This window comes from Artemia franciscana, chromosome 3, assembly GCF_032884065.1.
Source record: "Artemia franciscana chromosome 3, ASM3288406v1, whole genome shotgun sequence".
NCBI lineage: Eukaryota > Metazoa > Arthropoda > Branchiopoda > Anostraca > Artemiidae > Artemia > Artemia franciscana.
The window spans coordinates 46,474,042-46,497,631 of record NC_088865.1 but is presented as its reverse complement, the minus strand read 5'-3'; the positions used below and the strand labels follow the sequence as shown (position 1 = coordinate 46,497,631).

Genomic DNA, 23,590 nt, shown 5'->3' with positions numbered 1-23,590 from the left:
GGCTATTTAAACTCACTCCCGTTCTCTTCTGTACATTAAATAAATATAACTGAATCTACCCTTTATCCATTGTCTTCTTTATGCTCTATTGCACGGGTTAAACATCATAATTTTTCACAGCTAGCGACACTAGGCACTTGATAGAAAGCAAGTCAGTAGAAAATCAATAGTTCTGTAACAGCACTCAGCAAATCTAGGTGACAGTTTGTCCATTTTTTGACAAATCTCAAAACACCGTACAGTCGCAGCATGTAACTATTGCGAGTCCAAATTGAAATACTAAGAGAATACTTACAGAACCTAAAGAACAGCGATCAGATTTGCTTTTTGCCATATGGAGAGAAAAATTTCCTAACAGACGTGGTGCAAAAAACGCATTATATAGCCAACCAAGGGCTCTCTTATCAAACTGACCCTTTACCCTGCCGAGAGACCATAAGTATTTCTTTGTTTCTATTTCAAAGAAGCAATTATGAGCTGCCTATTGGATCTAATTGACGTTCCAAATGGAAGACCTTAATACTTAAATGAACTGGAAGATGAGATTGTGGCTTGAAAAACTTGGATTGTATCAGTGAAAGTGATCTACGGTCCAAAGACAAGAAACTTTGTTTCGGAAGTAGCAACTAAAAGACTGATTTCTTTCAATACGGACCAAACAACATCAACATTGTTATGGAGTGCTCCAAGATTGTCAGCCAAGAAAACAATGTCGTTGACCTCCAAGATTGTCAGCCAAGAGAAGAATGTCATTGACACAAGATAAGTGACTTGCGTCAATTTATGGCTCCATTAAGTATGGTGGAATCTGTCGAGTAACTTCTCTAATAGAGTTATTAAGTATTGCCGGGCTAAGAACAGAACCTTGCTTAACATCATGGCGCACACGAATACAATTACTAACAGTACCTTGCCAACATATCCGAATAGAGGAGTTCTCGTACCACTGTTACAAGCAGGTGCAAGCAAATGGATTAACTCCACTTCTAAAGATATACAGAATTGCTTGGGAGTGAAGAATGGGGTCAAAAGCTTTTGAAATATCAATGGCACAAACGTAGAGGTTACTTTCTGACCTTTTTTGCCTTTCAAGAAACGCTAGAAGAGTTGCATGGGCGTTCTTCACGCCGAAACCTTCGTGAAAATCAAAATGGATGTCGCTCTGATCACATTTCGGGCTAATTTCATTATAGATAAGCTTCTCAAGAATCGTCGAACATACATTAATCGGTGTAAATGCGTCACAGGACTTCGGGTCTTTGTTTTACTAAACATGCAAGTTGCTAGACTTTAGCATAGCGCACCAGGAATATGCTTCTGGACGATAGAAGCCTGAAATAAAACAGCAAGTTGTTCAAGCAATTTTGCTGTCCTGTACATCAGATGTGTGGTTTGCAGGCCATCTGAACCCGATCCGTTATCTGGTTGAAGAGAAGAATAATTGCCTGAATATGTTCTGGCATGATAATGATATAGTTTTTAGCATGGTCTAGCTTTGCAAAATGACCCAAAATTATAAATCTAAATGTCGTGCCAAGAGGATGGGGATTGTCAGAAAATAAAGAGGAAAAATCACTTTCCCAAGAGCCTAAGTCAATCGAATTGCCCTCAGATGGAGATGTCGAGCTAAATTTTGAAACGTGAAGCCAATATATCTGGGGGTTATTTTTGATATCCTGCAAAAGATTGCAGATTTGACACCATTTCCGTTGCCGTACATTATATCAATATACATGCTTTGTATATTTGACTAATTGAAATAAACCACCTGACCTTGGTTAACCGCAGTTGGACCAAAGACGGAACCAGAACTTATTTCGATTCTTAGCACTCTGAAGTTCACTGTCTTCACTCCACTCTTTTTTACATGTCCAAACTCGAACTTTGGTTAAAGGAAGAAAGACTGAAGCAGCAACCTTTATTAAATGAACTAATTCCGCCAAGAACGAATCCAAATTGCGAGTGTTCTCATTTATGGACGTACATAAAAGTTGAAATGGACTCCAGATTTTCGACAACCTAGAATCTAATGTTCTCTGATGTAGAGAGAGATCAAAACAATGCCAGCAAGGTTTCAAAAAATCACTTAGGCTTTTACACATGAAGAGGCAGAGAAAAGATAATTCAAAACCGCGAACTAAGTGATCGCTTGTTAGAATGTCGCTTGAAACGTCAACCTCGGTACCCTGCATCTATTGGGTGTCTGTTAGAACAGAATCCAAATCGGAAGTGAAACCCGAGTTGCGCACATAAGAAAACGGCTTTGATCCTGATAGCAGAAAAATGTCAATGGGAAGCAAAAAAAGTGACATTTGAGTTATCGTCGCACTCTCATTTTTTAGATCCGTGTTCAAATCACCGGAAATAAATATTGCACTGACCGAACCCTATGAATTGATTTTGAAAGCTGAAAGCGGATCACAAGCGGTGGAAAACTTACGATAAGAGGACTCGCTTCGGTAGTTTGTTGGCATATTCACACACATTAAGACAAAAGAACCAAAATCAACTGAAATGTATATATCGTAAGATTCAGAAAAGGAGCGAGAAAACTTCTTAGTCACTGCAATTACTAGGCCACCAGAAGGACGACTAGATATCAGTTTACCGGGCCGAAGAAAGAACTTGTGGTCGCGCGGGAGCTCTAGCTGTGAGACATTATAAGCACTTAGAAGGTGTTCAAAGATGCAAACAATTTCGTAACTACTAAAGAGCCTTTCGAGAGTTAGAAGTTTGTCACGAGCACTATTAACATTTGATAAAATAACGACATGGACAAATTAGAGATCATCATCACTTAAAGATTAAACACAGGAAGATGAATTCAATCTTCCCGAGGCTCTTTGAACGGGGAGGTGCTTTTTAAGCTCCGGACATACCAAGCTGTTGCTACGATGACTCCCTCAACAATTAGAACGCTTAACAGTCTGAAATGAACATGCTTGGTGCTTGTTAGTGTGATCCTCTCCAAATTTATTACATTTAACAGGGTTCTTACAGTCCCTTACAAAATGCCCAAATCCTTGGCACTATAGGCACTGCTCAGGATTTTCAGTTGGCAGAGTCATTCAGAAAAGGCAATACTCAATCTTGATGCTAAACTTGATCGCGATATCAAGATCTTCTTTAGTTTTAAAGTTCAGCGGCACTATTCTAGAACTTCCAGATCTTTTCGCACTTATAACACTGCTATCAGGCCGTGGAATCTGGGAAACATCATAATCGGGATCCATCTTTATAATACTGGAATCTTCAGTTTTAGTAACTCTGACACGAATTTGAATGCGGGGGGATGGCTGAAACTGCTGCGGTGACCAACTTTTCATCGATTAAATGAACAACCAGTCCGCTTTTTCAGTCCGGTTTTTGCAGGAATCTTTGTGAGCTCTACAGGAACGGTGGGTGGCTGACGTGGTGACACTGATGGCCAGACAGTTGAGACTGGAACCTATGATCAGGTTTCCTTGTCTTCCATCAAAAAATTTAGTATACTGACACACTTGTTTAAGCGTGAAGCCACAATCGTAGAAACATAATATGGAAACCATGGCACATCTGAGGGGTCTTTAATGATAAAAAGTGATGGAGGCTCATCACGCTGCACTAAACCAGTAATTAATTTGTAAATATCTGATAGGAAAGATATGGCAAGGTGCAAAACTCTTTGCTTTTTATAAATATTGACTTGAAAGGCCTTTTTGCACTTCTCGATCGCATGCTAAATTGCATCTTTTCCAGAAAAATTTGCAGAAATTTAAATGATTGAGTCCTTATCTTTCGCTATATGCCACTGCAAAAAGTTCAACACATTCAACCAGCTTCCACTTCACAATCGAAAATCACCGTCCTAGTCACCATGATTATTATTGCAACATGATATAAATCTTAACATATGTTGAACTTCGGTTGAAGTTCGTTGAACATTAAGCAACTCAGTATGCTATGTATTACACAACTGCTATAGACATTTCACAGTGGTAAAAGTCACCATCAGGTCTTGTTTTTATGTCTTCAGATAGTTGTTTCTGGAAATTTTTGGCACTGTTCTGATGACAGCCCTGTCACATTGACATTTCTGTTGAGCATTTTGTCTATGAAAGAACACAATGAATATGAGCAGAACCCTGACGTCAGGAGAACTTTATTATTATTTAATAAAGTTGCGTTTCCTTTCCACCGTCTAGTGCCATCTATCTGGACTACGCTAGGCGCAATTCACTTACTCCAAGATGTCACAGATGGTACATTGCCCACCAGTAGAAACAAACCGACACGAAGGAGACGTGGACGCTTGGCAGGGAAAACTTAAAAGAGGAGGGGTACAGGGTGTGCTATATCGGTACTAGTGACAAACTGTGATAATTGTCCGTCACCGAAACAAGTGTTTGATTGACACCTGGTGAAAATAAAGACATCCAGAACACCTAAAATACCGAGTCTAAAAAGATTTGACGAAGTCCCCTGGTACCCCATCCAAGACAGCACGGCTGTTCTCAAGCTGATAGTATCCCATAGATTTATCATGGCTAATTTTATTTTGGCTAACAGTCGATGCCTTTTTAACAAGATGGAAGACTTCAAAGTCCTGCTCCGTAGCAGCAATATAGCTGTTGCTACTGCGACGACAATTTGGAACCTCGATGAGGGTACAGGACGGATTGTTGGATACAACCCATTTCTAAATACTCAAAATAGCCGAGGTGACGAAAGGCTCGGCGGTGATTTAGGAATCTATATAAGGAAAGACATTTCGTTTAAACTCCTACCTGAACTCACAAATCCAGGTAATGGGGTTATATAGGTATTATGCAAAATCGCAGGCTTGTCTCGTCGTTTTTCATGCGTTATAACAGTTTGTGTATATTACCCTGAAAGCGCACAAATAGGTGTGACCTAGTTTTCTACCTCAAAACAACGGTTGATACACTTAGAAGCTGATATAACAGTCCTGCTTTTATAATTGCTTGCGATTTTAACCAGAAAGAGAAAGCTTGGCTAACCTTCAGCCTTTCTCTTAATCAGATTGTGAACATTCCCGCTCACTCGTCTGGCATTACCCTCGATCTGATCCTTAAAACACTGAGGACCTATACCACCCCGACATTGCTTGGACCAGTTGGCTTGTCTGATCACTACACCCTATTTCTGAAAGCCAAGTGTTATGTGAGAAAACTCAAGCTTTCATGGATCACGAATATGGCCGCTGGATTGCCGAATATGACCTCCCAGAGCGTTTCAACAGGCGTTTCTCTTGAGGAAGGATGTGCACTTTTAGTGAAAAATTGTACTCCAATTACCTCAACATATTTCTGTCAAACACTGTGGTTAAAAGTGAATAAAACGACCCTTATATTACGCCCGCTATTAAGGCCCTGATTCGTGAACACAGCCACCTTTATTTGAGCGGGAAGGGAAATCAAACACAAGTATTGCCGTGAAAAAGTTGACCCCCTGCTCAACACTGAACCTGCAAAGTGGCACCGCCCTGTCAAAGGATGAGTGGAAGTGGTTCGAAAACCAGTGTCAAGATATCTGACGATAATATGCGAATACTGGGTCTAGTGACATTAATGTATTTCTCACCTCCATTTGTACCACTTTTCTAGCCATTACTCCCCAGGAAAAAGCCCCGCTTCTTGATGTTTGCCCCAACGAAGGCACAATAGCACTCAGTGATTTTGAGCTGTATAGTGAAATCAGGAAAGTAAAGACAAACATCTCTCCTTTTCCAGGCTAAATTCTTACAAAGCTCATACGTGAATTTGCTTTGTTCCTAGTCCTGCTTTCTCGGTTCTTGTAAGCCAGTGCTTTGCATCCAGTACCTTCCCTAGACCGTGGAAAAAGGCCCACATCCGCAAAATTCCCAAATTGAGCCCTCACAAGTCCCATGATGATTTAAGACCAATATCCCTATCGCAATGCCTAGCAAAAGTGACAAAATCGTCCATCTTGCAGTGGCTACTAGAGCAAGTAAGTGAGACTATCAACAAATACCAATATGACGGACTCCCAAAATGTGGTACGTCTATATACCTAATCAGAATGTGCGATTGGATCCTGAAGTGGCTTGAAAAGCAAGGCTGTTTTGTCGACCTCATGGCAATGTCCCCACCAAGCAATTCATCGAAATCACTTTTGATCTACTAAGTTCACAGTGCTCTGATATGAAATTGACTATTAACTCTGTTAAGTCAAAACTGCTTAGACTGAACCCGCTAAAGAGAGACTTCGTCCCCCCTGAAGTTCTTTTCTCTTTTATGAGTGAGGTGCAATACTAAGTATCTTTTTCTCACATGATTGTACCTTTAATACCTATATTAATAGTGTAACCAGTAAAGCTAACGCATCTCTGTCAACCCTTTCAAAAAAAGTTACTTCGGGTTGCCACAGTCTTCTTTGGGCATAACTGTGATACATACGCCCCATAATTGAATAAGCCTGTCTGTCTGAGAACCACCTATCTAACGCACGAACTGGAGCCAGCCCAAAAACGGGCAACCAGGGTCATCCTGAGTAATAGAGAAACTTCCCTCCCACGATGCCTTAGCAACGATTGAACTCCAAAGTTTGGAACTCCGTTTGGGTGATTTTATCCTGAGGTACCCCCAGAAGCGCCTACAGTCAGCCGTAAAAGACAAAAGCTAAAACTTATGCGTGCTCGAACAAACCGCGAGCAGAACTCTTTCGTCCATCTTTTTAAGTCATTATAAAACAGTGCATAATAACCTATTTTGTATTTGAACATCAAATTAGCCATATGAGCTATGATTATTGTTTAAATAAGCCTCTCTCTCTCTCTCTCTCTCTCTATCTCTCTCTCTCTATCTCTCTCTCTCTTTCTCTATGGATTGTAATGTACCAAAAAGTTCAATTTTGTTCTGAATTTTCCAAAGAAGAGAAATACTCAAACTTCTATTCTGAGTTTATCCTTAGAAGAAAACCTGTCATACTACAGTTTTGAATTTCCCGAAGAAGAGAAAAAACAAAATCAACTTCTATTCGGAATTTTCTAAAGAAGAGAAAAAAGATACATTTCTGCTCTGATTTTTGTCCAAACAGGGAAAAAGCTCAAATTGTGTTTTAAATTTTTCCTTAGAAGAGAAAAAAGTTGCACTTTTTTTTCAGTATTTGAATTGTCATCATGTCTAGCAAAGGAACTTTTGATAAGGATTCTAATATATAAAGGAGTTCAACTTCTCTTTAGACTTTTTTCAGTGAAGAAAGAAGTCACTCTTTAATTCCGAATTTTCCCAAAGAAAAGGAATGCTCAACTTCTGCTCTGCATTTATTTATAATATCTTTGGGTTTTTAATCTAACAAACAATTTGGGCTTTCTTTTGAAAGCCCAAATTCTTTGAAAATTAAAAAAAAATTTCTTTGAAAGTTTTCAAATTCTTTTGAAAAGCACGATTATATGTGGTGTCATGATTATTATTACGAGTAATTTGGTGATTATTGGAATCTTTTCGATAAACGGCACCGTCATGTGAAAAATTTTCTCTATTCATTTCGTCTAAATTTGGGATCATAACGACGCAGATACTTTGATTTTTTTTGTATATCGGCTAGAGATATGACTGAATCGTATGGCTTTGAAAAACCGAAGCAGCACTGAAATTTTCTATTTTTGTTAATCAAGCAACTCGCATGTGGATTTAATCTTCCACATGGATTATGAATCATCCACTTTAAGACTAATTCTCTTGATAATGAATCATTAGAATTTGGGAGTTCCCCCGAAATAAGATCATCAGTTTGAACTGGATTATGGATTCGATCCTGAAAGCTCATGATCAATAGCAAATGCTCTATGTGGTAGTCCAGGCTATTAAAATTCAATCATATAAAAATAAGCTGCCAAATTTCGCAATATGTGTTTCTTATCAATATTATTGATTATATGGTTAAATTTCAGTTTTGTAATTCGAGTAATGAGATGAGGAGGATATTAAGTGTACTGTTCTATAATAGAATTATCGTCAAATTTAATACTTGCTGCTTCTTTAAATTAAGGACAATCAGGATTTTATGTCACAATTACAAAGAATTATGGGGGTCCAAGGCGACGAACAATAGCCAAGGCGGCTTCAAAATGTTCAGCAAAGTAGCGTGTTGACCTGACGAATGGTAACGGTAGTATTACTCTTTCGCCAACAAACACATTCTGTTTTAACGCAAAGTCATTGAGAAGTCGTGTAACACCTACGTAGTTTTCTGCCAGAATAGCTTTTTGGTTAAATTTAATCCAGTCAATACGATCAAGCTCTACATGAATATCGGTATCGACGATGTACAGTTGAAAAAGTTTTTCACCAGAATACAAAGCATTAAAAACGATCCGACTCATGTCGGGCGTTACAGCCTGCACAGAAAGGCTTTTGGCATGTTCAGGTCATTCAATTTTGTGGCGAGGGGGGGGGGGGAGAATGATATAGCTCATCAAACATTCGGTTTTCTTTTCTAAGGTTTTTGAATTGCTGTAATCCCTTAACAAAACATGTGGAAATATTTTTCCGATTTCTAGTTTTTTGCTCTTTAAGTAATTTAAGATAAACTTCTCCATGTATCTAAATAGTTTTTTTTTTATGCCAGAATATACCTGGATGCCAAATTTTTCTCGAAATAATGTGAATCCCTTTTCGAGGAAAAAATACATACATACACAATTATTGATCAGTTATAAAGATAGTATATGTAAAAACATTTGAATCTATTTTACCTGTAATAGCACAACTGATAGGAGTCTTGACACCACTGTTTGCATTAACAGCAGTCCTAGAGAAAGATCCAGTGACGGGATAGGAAGATACGAAAGATCCTAGTATATTACTGACCCCAACAGCAATCATTTCCTGTGAGACATCTAATTTTTTTCCTTTTGCTAAAAAAGAAAAGCGTCAATAAGAGTGAAAATAATAAGATATTCAGGTGTCTCTTCCTAATTTTTATTTATATTAATTCAGATTTGGAAAGAAAGAGAGAGAGAGAGAGAGAGAGAGAGAGAGAGAGAGAGAGAGAGAGAGAGAGAGAGAGAGAGAGAGAGAGAGAGAGAGAGAGAGAGAGAGAGAGAGAGAGAGAGAGAGAGAGAGAGAGAGAGAGAGAGAGAGAGAGAGAGAGAGAGAGAGAGAGAAATCGGAATAGATCAGGATAGAAAGAGAGAGAGAGAGAGAGAGAGAGAGAGAGAGAGAGGGAAAACGAGAAACTATTAAGCAGGAAACTTATATGAACAATGAATCCTAATGAAAGAATCCGAAGCAAACACGGGAAATCTAATACAAATCAGAGCTAAGGTGATATTGGTTAAAATATGAAAGGTGGACTAATATGCCTATTTTTCTAAAGCTATTGTACTTAGAACAAACCCTTAAATTACGCTACTGTTACAATTGGGTATGACTGTTCCTACAACTTGTTCTGCAGGTTAAACACATGGTCTTTTGCATTGTCTCATCTTATGAACCACTTTCTCCATAAAAATTCTTATTTGTCCTCTAGAAATGTTTTAAGTTCTATCAATTTTTTAGATGGTCTATCGAATTCATAATCCATCTCCGAACAAAAGAAACAAATTCTCAATAGGAAATCTCAGTGGAAAGACTGGTTTCACACCCCACCTATAGAGGTGGTATTTGACTATAACGGCAGATATACTTGATGAATAGCTCCCTGAATCTCACGATAAAAGTAAAACGACCAAAATATTGAGAATAACCCAATCACTCTCTTTTAATAAAACATCGGGATTAAAAATAAATAAAATAAATAATAGAATAACAGGAAATAAAAAAAACTAACCGAACGCTTTTGATATGGCAACTGCCTCCAGAATTGCTATAATTGGAATAATTATAATGCTGAAGCTTGTCTCTTGTAACAGTCCACCGAATCCCAGTATTACTTCGCCAGTTGTCTCGTTTAGAATCTGAAACGGGGGAGGTGAAAAGGGAGGAAGTCCAGCTGTAATATTTCCAACTAGTCTGAATTTGTCTGGGTCTCCTATTCCTGCGGCAATACCTGCGCACACCAGTACAATGATTGCATTGCGAGCCACTCCTATGAACCACATGGATTTATTTAAAATGGTGTATAAGATGCCTTCTTTGGTTAACTTAATTGTTCCGATATACTAAAATAAAAAGTAAATATAGTTATTAAAAAACGAACAATAAACTTACCAAAAATTTTAAACAATGTAAGAGACAGAAAAATAAAAAACGTTACTCGTAGTAATCTTGTAACTCAAAAAAAATTTAGTTTTTCTGATGCTTAGAACTTCAAAAAGTAGAACTGTTTATGTGGAATTCAAATTTTTCTTCTTTATCTTTTCATAAAATTTTTAACAGAAAATTTCGAATTAAATTGGGCTTTAAAGTATGGGACTGTTTTGTTTATCGAAAAGTTATGAATTTTTTTATTATACTCGCAAAAATATGTCGTGGGCTTAAACAAATGAAAATAAAGGAACACTTTTCCCACAGAAGTATATGCAAGTCATTCAGCTTTTTTTATACTTTTCTGACAATTTTCTTCTTGTACTGATTAACAATATTTATGAAATCAATAGTAAACAGATATAGTCCTCCACGAAAGTGCTTCCTACAAACACTATAATAAGAAGGAAGAACTGAATTCAATAATTTCATAAGAAATGTTAATAATTCTAACTTTGGAATTCAAAGAAATAGAATTTTTTACATCAGATAAAATAAAACGAAAAAAAAAACTAAATGTCCACGACATTCTGAGGAGCTTCAACTTCCAAGAATTGCACAAAATCTTTGATAAGAAACTGACGAAAGAGCAAAGAATTACAGTTAGGAAAAATACTATTTAAGGTTAAAAAATAGAAAATTTATGCCTCTTGAAGTTTCCTGTTGCACGGTACTTTTGGACAAACAAGTTTGCGTCGTTTTTAGGTGTTGTTTATTTTAGTGTTTTTCAGTGACTCCTATCAGAGTCATATTCTTATCGTGCAATATATGAGTAAAAGAGGTACCCTAGATTTATTTTGTTCAGGACCCAACATAACCCTAGGTAAATGGTAAAAATTTCAGTTTACCCATCGTTAGCACAGGTCTTTGAAATCAGCAAGTGCAATGAATATGGATGGTCAATATAGTGTCGACATACCATGACCGGTAAGCGTACTGCCGATTTGATATGGATTCGTTCAAGTCGGTAGCTTCTGTGAAAGAGATCACAGAGCTAAGGTGGAGTCTAAAGTATCAGCCTTAAATAGACCGTGGGTACAAAATATGCGAAAGAGCCAGTGTCTGGCGGTAGTGAGTCACAACAAGGAACAAATTGACCATTTATATCTTTCAATATGAATTTTCTGGGAGAACAAGAGAAAAACATAGGATCTCTTACAGTTTTGCTTGAGATAAAAAATAATATACCTAAATGTGCCGGAACAAAAGACATGAATAAAACTATAGAAGGAGTAAATTTTTTTAGTGAATTGGTCGAACCATAAAATTCTAAGATACAAAAGCAATGTCTGTGGGCTAAGCTAAAAGGAAGCATGTTGTACTATTTTGAGTCGGTTAAAAATAATGAAAATTAAATTGATTGTATAGACAGGTTAATAAAAGCTGTTAAAATAAGTTTTGTAGAAACAAGTGAATCGGAAAAACTTAAAACAGGATGGTTGCTTTTAATACAAAAGTAAATTTTCGTGAACATAGAAGAAAATTTGCTGATCTATTTGTTTGTAGCTAGGTAAAATAGGGGCAGACTAGATGATGACAAAAAGTAACATTTCATAGTTTTACGCAGGTTTACCAAAGTGGGTGGCTATGCTTGTTCTTTGCCGGAGGCCTGAAACTCCAAGTAACGCAGTTACCTTTGTTGGAGAGCATATTAAGATTTGTAAGACTGTAAAATATCTCAATCATGTGTCAGTTAATATGGCCCAACAGCAAGAAATGACAAGATTACGGATTTCATTTACAAGACAAGATGGTATTGAAGTAGCTATAGACCTAGTTGGAAGAGACAAAACATCAAACAGAGTAGAGATAGAAAAAGCATCATTAGCTAGTATTTTGGTAAGCTTAATAATTATGCATCAGTATGTCTTACTGGAATATGAGAGGTGAGGCCTCTTTGGATTCTGCGATACAGTCCCCCCTTTGAATCCCGATCCCGGTACTTTTTTTCGAAAGTTCAAGACACAGGAGCAAGTTACGTATTAGGGAACCTTTTCTTCGAGATGCAGGTGCTCATTACGTATTAGGGAGGGTTTTCTAAGCGATTCATGTGTCAATTGCCTAAAAGAATTGTTAAAAAAACCGACGGGGCCCCGCCAAAACAGGATTTCTTTGGTTGCTATGAAATAGGGTTTGGTTGTTACCTAATAGTTTCTTTGAGTGTTTAACGAACCTTCAAAACCCACTAAACCATGATTTCTTTGATTGTTCCGTCATAGGGTGTAGCTGTTATTTAATAGAACGTGTTTTAAAAACCTACGAGACCCCATCAAATCAGGATTTTTTTGGATGTTCTTTAATAAACCTGCAGGGGGTCCCACCAAATCCTGTTTTCTTTGAGTTTTATGATTAAAAACCTAAGGGTGTAAGAAAAAACCAAAAATCCCGGCAAAGGTAGGATTTTCTTGGTTCTAATATAACAAGCTTTGCTTGTTACCTAACAGAGAGTTTTTTTCTTAAAAAACCTACGAGGGCCAGGATAAAACCTTCAGGGACCAGTCAAATCAAGATTTCCTTGATTATAACGTTACATCGTCTTTGAGTGTTTAAAAAACCTATGAGAAAACATAGATGTTATCTTTAAAGCGGTGTAGGGGAAAATAAAGATATCCGACCAAATACGGATTTCCTTGATTGTTACGTTATATGATTTTTTAGAGACCACTAGTCGCGCGGAGAAGCATTCTTAGCAGTGAGACATTCATCATTGAAAAATGTTTTACACGTGCCCATTATGTTTGTATACATTGAGCAGCTGGTCATCATTGCACAATTCTATACAATAGTACAGAATTGTAACATTGTTAATGACTACAATGAAAAATTTAGATTATACAATTCATGTAAATTCCATAGAGGCTACACAGTGCAAATCAAAGACTGTAATTATTGTCGTTCTGATATTTTTGATTCCCACACTAGAGGTTTCCTAAGCTCCAATTGTCACTATGGTAAATGTGATCAATGGAAAAATTTTACCCTGGCATGATTGCAAAAAACCCTAAACGTGATTTCAGTTTATTTTTAAGAGACTGGTATCGTCATGATTTTAAAGTGTTTTGAAGGAAGAACCTGGTTCACACTTAAATTGCTGGAATAACGAGATAGTCTGGTTTTTACAAAATCACTGTAAAAATACCGGCTACTATGATTAAAAACATACTGATTTTAATTAGGCTGTTACAGAAAGTAATTCTTCATATGAGAATATCGTATGTTGCATTGCTTCAAATAAGCAAATTGAAACACGTGAATTTTACAATATTAATCCAAATAGTATTATTGACTTTACGAAGAGATATAATGAAAATGAAGTCACATTATATTATAGAAAATGTGACCCTGACTTTACATGCCTTAATGAATACAAGTTGAATCCTGACGAGCCGCCACTACTTACCATTAACGATTGCTACCTATGCTCGGAAGAGGAAATGTAAAAGACACAGAGTTTTGTGCATACAAGCCTTATTGATAAACAAATTCACAAACATTTTTAATGAGTTTCACTCCTAGGACACTGAAATTTATATTATATAGATAGGAAAAAGTACTTTCGACTAGAAAATCGTTCAATCGGCGACTGTCATCATATATGCTTAGAAATTCGCTGTATGTATGTCCGTGGCATCGAAAAATAAAATATAATAGTGCTTGAATACCTCAGCTTTTGGTTGAAAAATCTTGTACTCATTTTCGATTTGAATAATAGATTTTCTATTTTGCTCAGGAAAGTTTTCAATTCGAGCAGTGTAGAATGTATATGGCAGGCCAAAAGGATCAAAAAATTCAATATTCTTCGCTGTGTCGAAGATGCATAGTCAATATCATGTCTTTACAGTTGATTGGCTACTGTTAACAATAATAAGGACATTGTTAACATTATTAATATGCCTGAGCAAATCCTAGGGTATGCAATAGGATTTGTATTTGGAAATATAGGGATCCAAGTTGAAAACATTGATTATTTGATTTGTGTTCGTGGTGGCAGGTCTAATAGAACACTACTGTCAAGGGGAATTTCATAATAGATTTCAAATTGATTTACCGAGATCAAGACAATACTCGAAAAGATGCACTTTAAACAAACTATGCCCGTTCGGAAATAATCATATCTTGTTTGCTGCAAAAGTCCAATAAAATGATACCTTGAGTTTTGCAAACGTTTCTTTGGTTTATACCATTTTCAAATAATTTTGAATCTTGATCTAGGGATTACATTTTCAATTCATTTAGTATCTTGGAGGATTTATCAAAGGATAAATTTTAGAGTGGAACCCCATTTGCTTTACGTATAAGAAATGAATGTTGGAGCATTTAAAATTTATATGGAAAATTTGTCTGTGATCCAACGGCACTAACACTTTTTTCAAAATTCAAAGCCAATTTTGAATAAATTTCACCATTGATACATGTAGAGTCGGGGTAGTTACGTTTATCCGTAGCAATATGTTGTTGATTTGTGATTGTATGAGGAACGAGCAGTTTGTATTATTTCGACTAGCTCTTAATTTTCCAATTGCCAAAGCAACAGAACTCATAACTTGTTGTATTCGTACATGAAGTATTGCCGTGGTAAGAGAGACTGTCACGTCAGATGCAATGCCAAGTACTTTTCGCAAAAAAAATGGACGGAGGAAGTTGTAGCTTTACATCAGTCTTAACATTGGGAGGCATCCATTGAGGTATATTAAATGTTTCATGTTTTATTTTCCCGACAAAGTGTAAATATTTGGTTGTCGCATCTCTAAGTATATTCTTAGTGTCCGTGTCCGTTTTATATTCATATGGAATAGCCATACCTCTCAAAATATTAAAGGACATTGAAGTCATCAACATGAACTGTATGTAACTTGCATAGTCTGAAAGGCTAATGCTCATGCTCCCCAACGTTTCACTTATGTAGACACTGATTCGTCTAAACAAATTGCGTAGTAGATAATTTTCATAGAATATCCCCTCAGATGAGCTTAGTTTTTCATTGTTAGATTATTTGACTATCATATACAAATCTTTAAAGGTGGATGTCAAATCTATAAAATAGTCTTCACTTGTCTACGTTTCCAGAGAGCGGTTGTTTCGGATAAAATTATTCATAGTAACCATGTTTTAATCTCACATCGACATTTTCTGAATTGAGTAGATTTAGAGACGATTGGACTGAAGGGTGATATTCTTTATTTGTGATATCGTTTGTAACACAAATGATTTATATCATTTGTAGAAAAAGAAATCCCTTTGGGTCTAACAATATTTACTTTTGGTTTATTTTTCTTCTTTGACAAGAAAAATGTTTTACACATCAGACCTGAGTTGAGACTGATGAGTGATGAGGTGTTTCTTGTCCTTTTTAAACCTTTTCCGCCTTGTCATGATTTCAATCACTCACCGAGGGATCGCACACCTGACCTGAGATTTGTGAAACGCTTTCTTTAAAATAATTCCCAGAGCCTCAATCATGTAGTGAAAAGAACGCAAAGTCTGCAGTAACCAGATGAAATATATATATATTTTTTTAGCAAGGGATAGAGCAGAGCGAAACAACTTAGCAAACGAATTGCCGAAACCGTAGTCCTGCATGGAGGAGCGACCACTGCAATAATTCATTCCATAACCCAATTGCCGTGGTTCAAGAGTAGCAACATAGTAACCAATACAAGAAGAAACTAAAGTATTTTTAAATTAGCCATCATGCTATTAAATAAGTCGAAAAAGACATGTAATATTAGTCAAACCTTTTCCTATTGCTAGAGAATCGCCTAATTCATATCTTAATGTTAACCGACAGAGCTAAAAAAAAAGTGTTGACTGGAATATATTGATGGTGCTTTACACTGTAGTGGCAAATATGTTCATGAGTGTTTCTTGCTCAAGAATACGTAAAAGGGTAATTTTGGTATTACCGATTCTCGATGTATCGACAGGGAATGCATAAAGGAATATATAATTGTCAGATGAGAAGCCGAGTGCTTAGTCAGCATAAATAGCATGAACCTTGCCACTGAAATTTTTTGCTATGATAATATGACCTTTAAAACCGTGAACCTAACTTAAATTCTCATTGAGGAAAATTCCTTCATTCTCAAATGGATTGGTAATGTAAATTCTCCTCTGTTCTGTTGAATAGTTGAATGTGAAGCCATCCTTTTTTCGACTTGTAATTTTATTGTTGATAACTCGACACAGCTCATGCATATTCTTGTATTCCTCGTAGGGGTAATCATTGAAGTAAAAATTTGTCACCAAACCTTCGGCAGTGAAGTCAAAAGGTGTTACTTTTAAGTTTATGTACTATCTTTCCTCAGGATATTATACACATTTTGAAAAAAGAAATCAACGATGCAACAGCACAAACACAAAAAAACACCACACAACCGAACATAAAAAAGAGAGACAGAAAGAGAAAGGAAGATTGTTTTCCTACTTTAGTAATTAAAATTAATAAGTACTTGAACGAGGCCTTAACCCTACACACATATTTATTATTCTCCTTCTAAAGAAATAAAATAAGAAGCGTTTCCACTTATAGTGGTAACTGGTCACATTGTAACACACACCTGCAGGGCAGCAACCACTATGAAAAAATAACTCCAGCCACCCTCACCCCTTCTGCCCAGTCCTACAACCAACTCTTCTCCCAAAAATAGCTAATTCACGAAGAAATACTCCTTTAATATCATTTTAAAATTTGAGAGGTGCTAAGCCGCCCTAACAGCCACAAGAAGCGCATTCCATACAGAAGTGCCAAGATACTTGAAAGTAAATCCAATTCTCACACTATTTTTAATCTCTACAACCCAGTTATCACAGTTTCTTGTATCATGATCAGGAACAGAACTTATGTAACGGTAAAAGTCTCTAAGTGTTTCTGGGAGTAGAATATAACCACAATTTTATATAAATATCGCCACTTGATAGTCTCTTATCTGTCCAACATTGATAATCCTTAAAACCTTAAGCTGACACTGGGGTCTTTAACATTTTTTAAATACTTCTCAATTAGTCTTGCCTCTTTGAACAAGCCATTGAACAAGCTTGTAATTTACATAAATGTTACTGCTCCGCACTACACATCCATATTATATACACGGGTAAATTATTCTATTCAGCATCTCTCCCCTTCACCCTCCGTTGGGTAACTCTCTACTAGACTCGGTCCAGCCACCCCCCCCTATGCCCCTGAAAAATAATTAAAAACATTATTTTGCTTTTTCGAGCTTCTCCATATTTCATTCAACGATACCGGGTTCAAAACATTATAGTGAAAAAATAAGTCATCAATTCAACAGCACAAACACAGAAATAAACACACACCACACAACCGAACATAAAAAAAAACAGAAAGAGAAAGGAAGACTGTTTTCCTACTTTAACAACTAAAATAGATAAGTACTTGAACGAGGTCTTAGCAGTACTCACCCATCCATTTACATAGGTCAAACAGCATAGCCATACGCATTTAACCGCAAAGAATAGTCCACGGACAGGTATTCGTGTCGTCAGTAAGTATAAATCGTCAAAAAACCCAATTCTTAAGACTATAAATCAAGTAAATAGTTCAAAAACAACCTCCCAACACAAAGGCAAATCAGGAGAATACACACTTGCCTATTGGGTTTTGGCGTTTTAAAATCCCTACCCACTCAAAGTGTCGCGCCTACCATAAGCTTTTTATGGTATCCCCCTGATAGGTATCACCCCTGAGATACATGCATATTAGTAAACACATGCAAAATAACCAAATAGCTCCTGAACTAACTTGTCCTACCTTGTTTTGGACCTTAAGTATTTGTGGTAAACTAAATTATCCTCCATCTAAGCCTTGTATATTTATTTTGAATGCTTGTTAAGTTTTTACAATGTTATAAGTTCTTCTTTATCTATGCAAATGTAGCCTAAATAAAATTCTAGGAAGTGAATGTGAATTAATACATTCAAAAAATACTTCTTATGCAAATTCCTGGATACTTTAAAAAGTTCAGTGGACCGTAGGTAATTTCACTTTTCAAAAATGTTACTTGTTTGAGTGATTTTAACTGTATCACGAACATCGAATTTCTTCTTTCACAAGATTTTCATTGGAATATTGTTAAAGAAAAATGTCAATTTTATTGTTACTTTGATGAACTTCAAGAGGACTATGATTGGACAAGAATTAATGGGGAGATGGTTATAAATCAAAATTATTTTATCTAAATCTTGAATGAATGAAGCAGTATTTTCCAACGTACAATATCGTAAAATTAAAAGTCGAATTGTTCTTATTAATTTTTCAGCCAATACAGCCTTTATAAGAATATTACTATGATAGAGTATTGTATTTTATTTCAATAAATAATTTTCCTTGTGGATTAACAAATTTACTTTCATGATCCATTTGAATCTTTCTATATGAATCTTGTCCTAAGATATATTATATAAGAGCTGTAGCAACTTCATCACCTCTCTTTGAACGCAATGGAACGGCATATGCATAGCAACTAAAAACACTGATTGCAAGTAAGATATACTTGTATGGGCTATTGTAACGTCTTTGAATCTCGTTTAGAGTCAAAAGATGTGCTTGTAATATATGTAGTGAGAAAAATACTTTAGCTTTTCGATAATAATTACCACGAACTCTCTGATTTCGATGAATATTGTGGCTGGGTTCATTTAGTAAATACTCTGTCACCAGCTTCTTTGCAACTCCAGCGACTCGAGCAGGTGTGGCGGGGGAACTTAAACTTCCCGCTTCACCAATATTTTCATAAATACGTTTCAAAACCTGAGCCCTTTTTAACATAAACGCGGTGTGAAGTGACCGCTGCCCTTTTGGATATTACATATGGTGGAAAGACCCTTTCGTTTAAAACCCTTTAAATCATCACCCTTACTTGGCATGCTTTGTGAAAACGATATGTCTTTTGATATTTTTCCATATTCCCTTAATCGTTTTAAAACGTGTTTAGTCCAATAAGACTTTTTGAAAAGTTTGATGACTTTAAAAATTTATACAAATGACCATCAAATGATTAAAGTCCATTACGATTTGAAATTATATCTGATACCAAATCAATTAAATTGTAACTCTTGCCGTGAATTAAAACTTCATTCTTTTTATCATCAATTTGTACATCTTCATTTTAAGCAAGATGTGTCAAAAACCTTTTACTTTGCTCACGATACGATTGAGACATTACAACTCGTCGTTTCACCAAAAGAGCACATTGAAGATAACCTTGATAAATTTATTAACAATCGAACGATTGCTGATTAGGAAAAATTAATTTAGCTTTAAAATTCCCTCAACGTGTTGACAACCATTAACCCTATCGTGAAAGTCTGCTCAAAGTAAATTTTATTGATCAACTTCAAAATTAAGAGAGTTCTCAAAATTTGAAAGCACCAAAACAGGATAAAAAATATTTATCTAAAGTTTTAATAAGTGTTGTAGACAGTTTGCTTCCGGTTTAATTGGTAACTAACTTTCTATTATCTGAGGAGCGAACGAAAATTTCAATATCCGGAAAGATGGAGGTTATTAAAAAAACAGACATTTATTAATGATACTAAACCAGTAATGTCCACAAAGATTTACATTGCTAAGGATGGGCCCCTTATATAAGAAACACTTATATAAAAAAGTGTCTGAGGCTTTGTATCAAAACTACATTAGAACAAAACCATTCAGAGGCAGGACCCCAATGGTCCTTGTTAGAAGAAAACATACATAATTTTCAAAGATTGTAATTTATCAATGACGCAACATTTTAAAGCAGAAAAAATAGGTTTTCTCTATCCTAGGTATAAATTTTCAGGTATACCTTTCCACCTTGGAAAAAATTATTTGTGTGTAGACTTAAAATACTTGGCCATTTCCAAGAAAAACAACCATCTGCCAAATTTGCGGTAAAAATTTTATGCTTGTCTTTGCGTTAAAATGCACATGCTTTTCAGAGAAAGCTAAACTCTTTAAATCTAGAAGATAATCAATTTAAATGATTGTTTTCTTGATTGGCGAAAGCCCACTTAAAAAAGAATTAACAGAAACGCTTATTAGTGAGAAAAAGTATATAAAACATGTAAAATAAACAATCATCAGTTGAGGGAACAGTCTGTGATTCAAGAAGTAAATGATTCCATGAAAAGGGTCTCTATATGCAGTTAAATAGGTTTTGTTAGTTTTAGGCCCCACATTTAATAAAAAGTAACGTCAGTGCAAATCAGTGAACCTGAAAAATATGTCACTTGCCAGCTTAAGAAAACATAGCTTTCCTTTGAAGGTAAAGGTGTCTTTGGGCATCAATATGTTCTTAATATTTTTGAAGTTTTACAGCTAAAAGTATCGCCAAACTTAACTGCTTATTTTGCATATTTATTACTTTGATTCGTCGTTACCACACTGAAAAATTGTGACACATCCAAAAAACTTCATAATTTTAAACAGAAGATAATTTTTGAAAATCGGAGTTTTCAAGTATGAATAGACTTGGGGTACCTCCAGGGGGAGGAGGAAGGTTTTAAAATGATATTCTTGATGCTATAAAGGTGATTGTAAACAATTTAAACAAGTTAGTTGAAATCAATTTTATATGTTTTCCAGCCCTGATCCATATTGTTGAAAATATTGAATATATCTGCTCAAAGATTTGAGCCCAATGATATTGAATCCCAAATCCCATTTTCATCCTTTGGTGAAATCTTCAGAAATAAAAAATTTGAGTTGTTAGATTCAAATCAACTATAACTGGAAAAGCCGACAATCATTGTAGATGCTTTTTACTATAAAAATTCCAAGTTGATGATGAAGGTTGTCGCTAAGAGACTTCAATCCCTTGGAGCTCCGATGACTCCAAAAGTCCATGCAATCTATAATACCTGGGAGATAAAGTCAAATTTTATGTTAGCGAGTTTTAAGAGCCCACAGGGTCCAATGAAATCTGTTTCAAATGCCAAATTCGATCTGCTAGATAAATATAAACAGTCATTTTGAAAATGACTGTTTTTTTTAAATTATCTTCAATAAAATAAAAAGAGCGGAGCAAAGAAGAATCAAAACAAAAGGAAAGCATCTATTTACCATGAAAAACATAAGTGTCCCCTATAAAGGAAAAAAAAATCAACGAACTTTCAAATAAGAACATGGGGCTAGGGCTAGCTTTTTCCTTTCAGTTTTTTCAAATCTTTTGACACAGCAACTGATTGTCAAACTATGCTACATTTATATTTATCAATAGATAGTTTTGTCACTATATTCATAGGTGGAGCAAACATTTTGCAAAAAGGAAAGAATAAAACATCATTGGCCTATTGCTATAACAAATTAAAATTTAGGTGAAAAATGCCATCAAAAAAATATGTGTAGCATATAGATGGCTTGACAGAGAGGCCCAGTGATATGATATAGTCAGTTTTGGAACAATAGATAGGAAAACAATTTCTAATATATCTGAAATAATTGTTTATTCATATTACTGAACTAAATTCCTCTATAGATTTGTCAGCTTTCATCAATTAATATCTACTGTTTACAATTATTTCAAAATAATATCTGAATATCTATCAGACCTACCTTCATTCCAAAGAGGCAAATAAGAGACGTGATTCCCATTATTGTATCTGGCACTTTGAGTTCACCTATGTGATGGAAAAACTCTATCAGAGTTTCAAAAAATCCTTCACCTTCTACGGAGAAGCCAAATAAACTGCCTAACTGTGTTGAAGAAATCGTCAGGGCTGCTGCCGATGTGAATCCGTCGATGACCGTTGGGGAAATAAAATCAAGCAAAAAACCTGAGGAATTTTAAACATTTTCAGCTTATGTCCAAATCTTATGGTAAAAAAAAAGAAAACTCAACGGTTTAAACTAATGCAATATCAATACTGGTATACCTAAGGTAATTAAATATTGATAACTTGGAATTCTTCGTGTGTTCAGAGAGAAGAAGAAACTAGATAAATTTACTAGAAAGAAAGAGAGAGAGAGGGAAAGAATAAAAGAGAGAAAGAGTGAGAAAGAGAAATACAGAGAAAAAGAGCGAGTGGAAGTGACAAAGAAAGATAGAGGAAAACACACTTGTATTCTGCGTTGACTCCTTCATTACCGGAGGAATGATTCCAAGATCAGTTTTCTGTGACTGCAGATGCTCAAAATATTAGACCTAAGCAGGAGTTTTTTTTTTAAATTTTACTATGAATGGTAATAGATGCGTAACTGCTGATTTTGACTTAAATTAAAAAAGCTTTTGATTGATAGATTTCATAACAGTTGAATTTCAAGGTAGAAATCTACTGTTTGCAGTTGGATAAGAGATTTTCAATCTTCAAATTAGACATCAATATTTTGTAAATGAACAAATACATTTCATTTTACTGAAGCAGGAGTCTCGCTCTGACTTGCTCTGGCCTTACTTTAACGATTTTTATTTATATCCTTAAGAAGTGAATTTAGTTGGGCTCATGCCTTATCGCCAAAGACGTTGTTTCTAGCAAATGTAAGGGAGGGGAATACACACTCTAAAACCTTCTGAATATGGAGGGAATACGTTCTGAAAATTTTCTTGATTGCCAGTGATGAGATACAATGCGTGGTAGGTCTAATCAAATATAGTTCAGCGATAAAAATCCACATTAAATTATATTGCTTACTTCCTGTGATACTTAATTAAAACGATGGTTTTTGGATATGTTGAAGCGGAGTGATGAGCAAGTATGTTTAAAAGATACCTGTCTAATAAATTTGACTGAAGCAATATTGCTTGATATCTCAGTGAGATTATGATGTTTTACGATATTTTATCGAAATTCTGTTTCATTTAAGTGATGTTTCTTAGAGTAATGCTTAGACGGATGGATTGCAAAAGAAAAACAAATGATAGACTAAAGCTTACCTAAGTTGAAAATACCCAAAAGAGTTTCAATAATGCCAGACATGAAACAGAGAAATATTGCAGCACTTGGACCCCAGACACTTGCCGCAGAATAAGTGGAAATCGAAAGCAGAGCTGTTGGCCCAATAGCTAGGTAGGGTGTACTTCCGAGAAGAGCGTAAACATAGCAACCCATTATACTTGCGTACAAACCATACTAAAATAGAAAAAAATAGGCAAAAATCAAGTCTAAGTCAACAAATTTTAAAAAGTTAATTACATAAGAACGAGTTAAAACTTTGACCAGTTTTTAACTAAAATTCTTAGAAGGTGCATGTTTTGCGTCTCCCATAGAAACATTTGATTCCATTCAAGCAAAGGTCAATATTTCGTCTTTTAACTTTTAGGTTTAGGGTTAATTTGGTTGTTAAGAGGGAAATAGGAAATAGCACCCATTCATTAAATAAATAAAAATTATTTTCATTACCAATAAATAACTGATGTATTAAAGTAAAGCTTAGTGTTGTA

At 35.6% G+C, this 23,590-nt stretch overlaps 1 protein-coding gene across 3 annotated transcripts in view; it reads right to left on the bottom strand.

Moving 5' to 3' along the window:
• LOC136025329 (sodium-independent sulfate anion transporter-like) overlaps nucleotides 1-23,590 on the bottom strand; it is a 91,508-nt gene that overhangs the window by 33,523 nt on the left and 34,395 nt on the right. For all 3 annotated transcript variants that reach the window (XM_065701242.1, XM_065701243.1, XM_065701244.1), the window contains 4 exons: nucleotides 23,084-23,279; nucleotides 21,766-21,986; nucleotides 9,796-10,126; nucleotides 8,720-8,881 (listed from right to left, as the gene is read on the bottom strand). In XM_065701242.1, coding sequence (XP_065557314.1) covers nucleotides 8,720-8,881; nucleotides 9,796-10,126; nucleotides 21,766-21,986; nucleotides 23,084-23,279 — 910 coding nt within the window. The remainder of the gene's footprint in view (nucleotides 1-8,719; nucleotides 8,882-9,795; nucleotides 10,127-21,765; nucleotides 21,987-23,083; nucleotides 23,280-23,590) is intronic.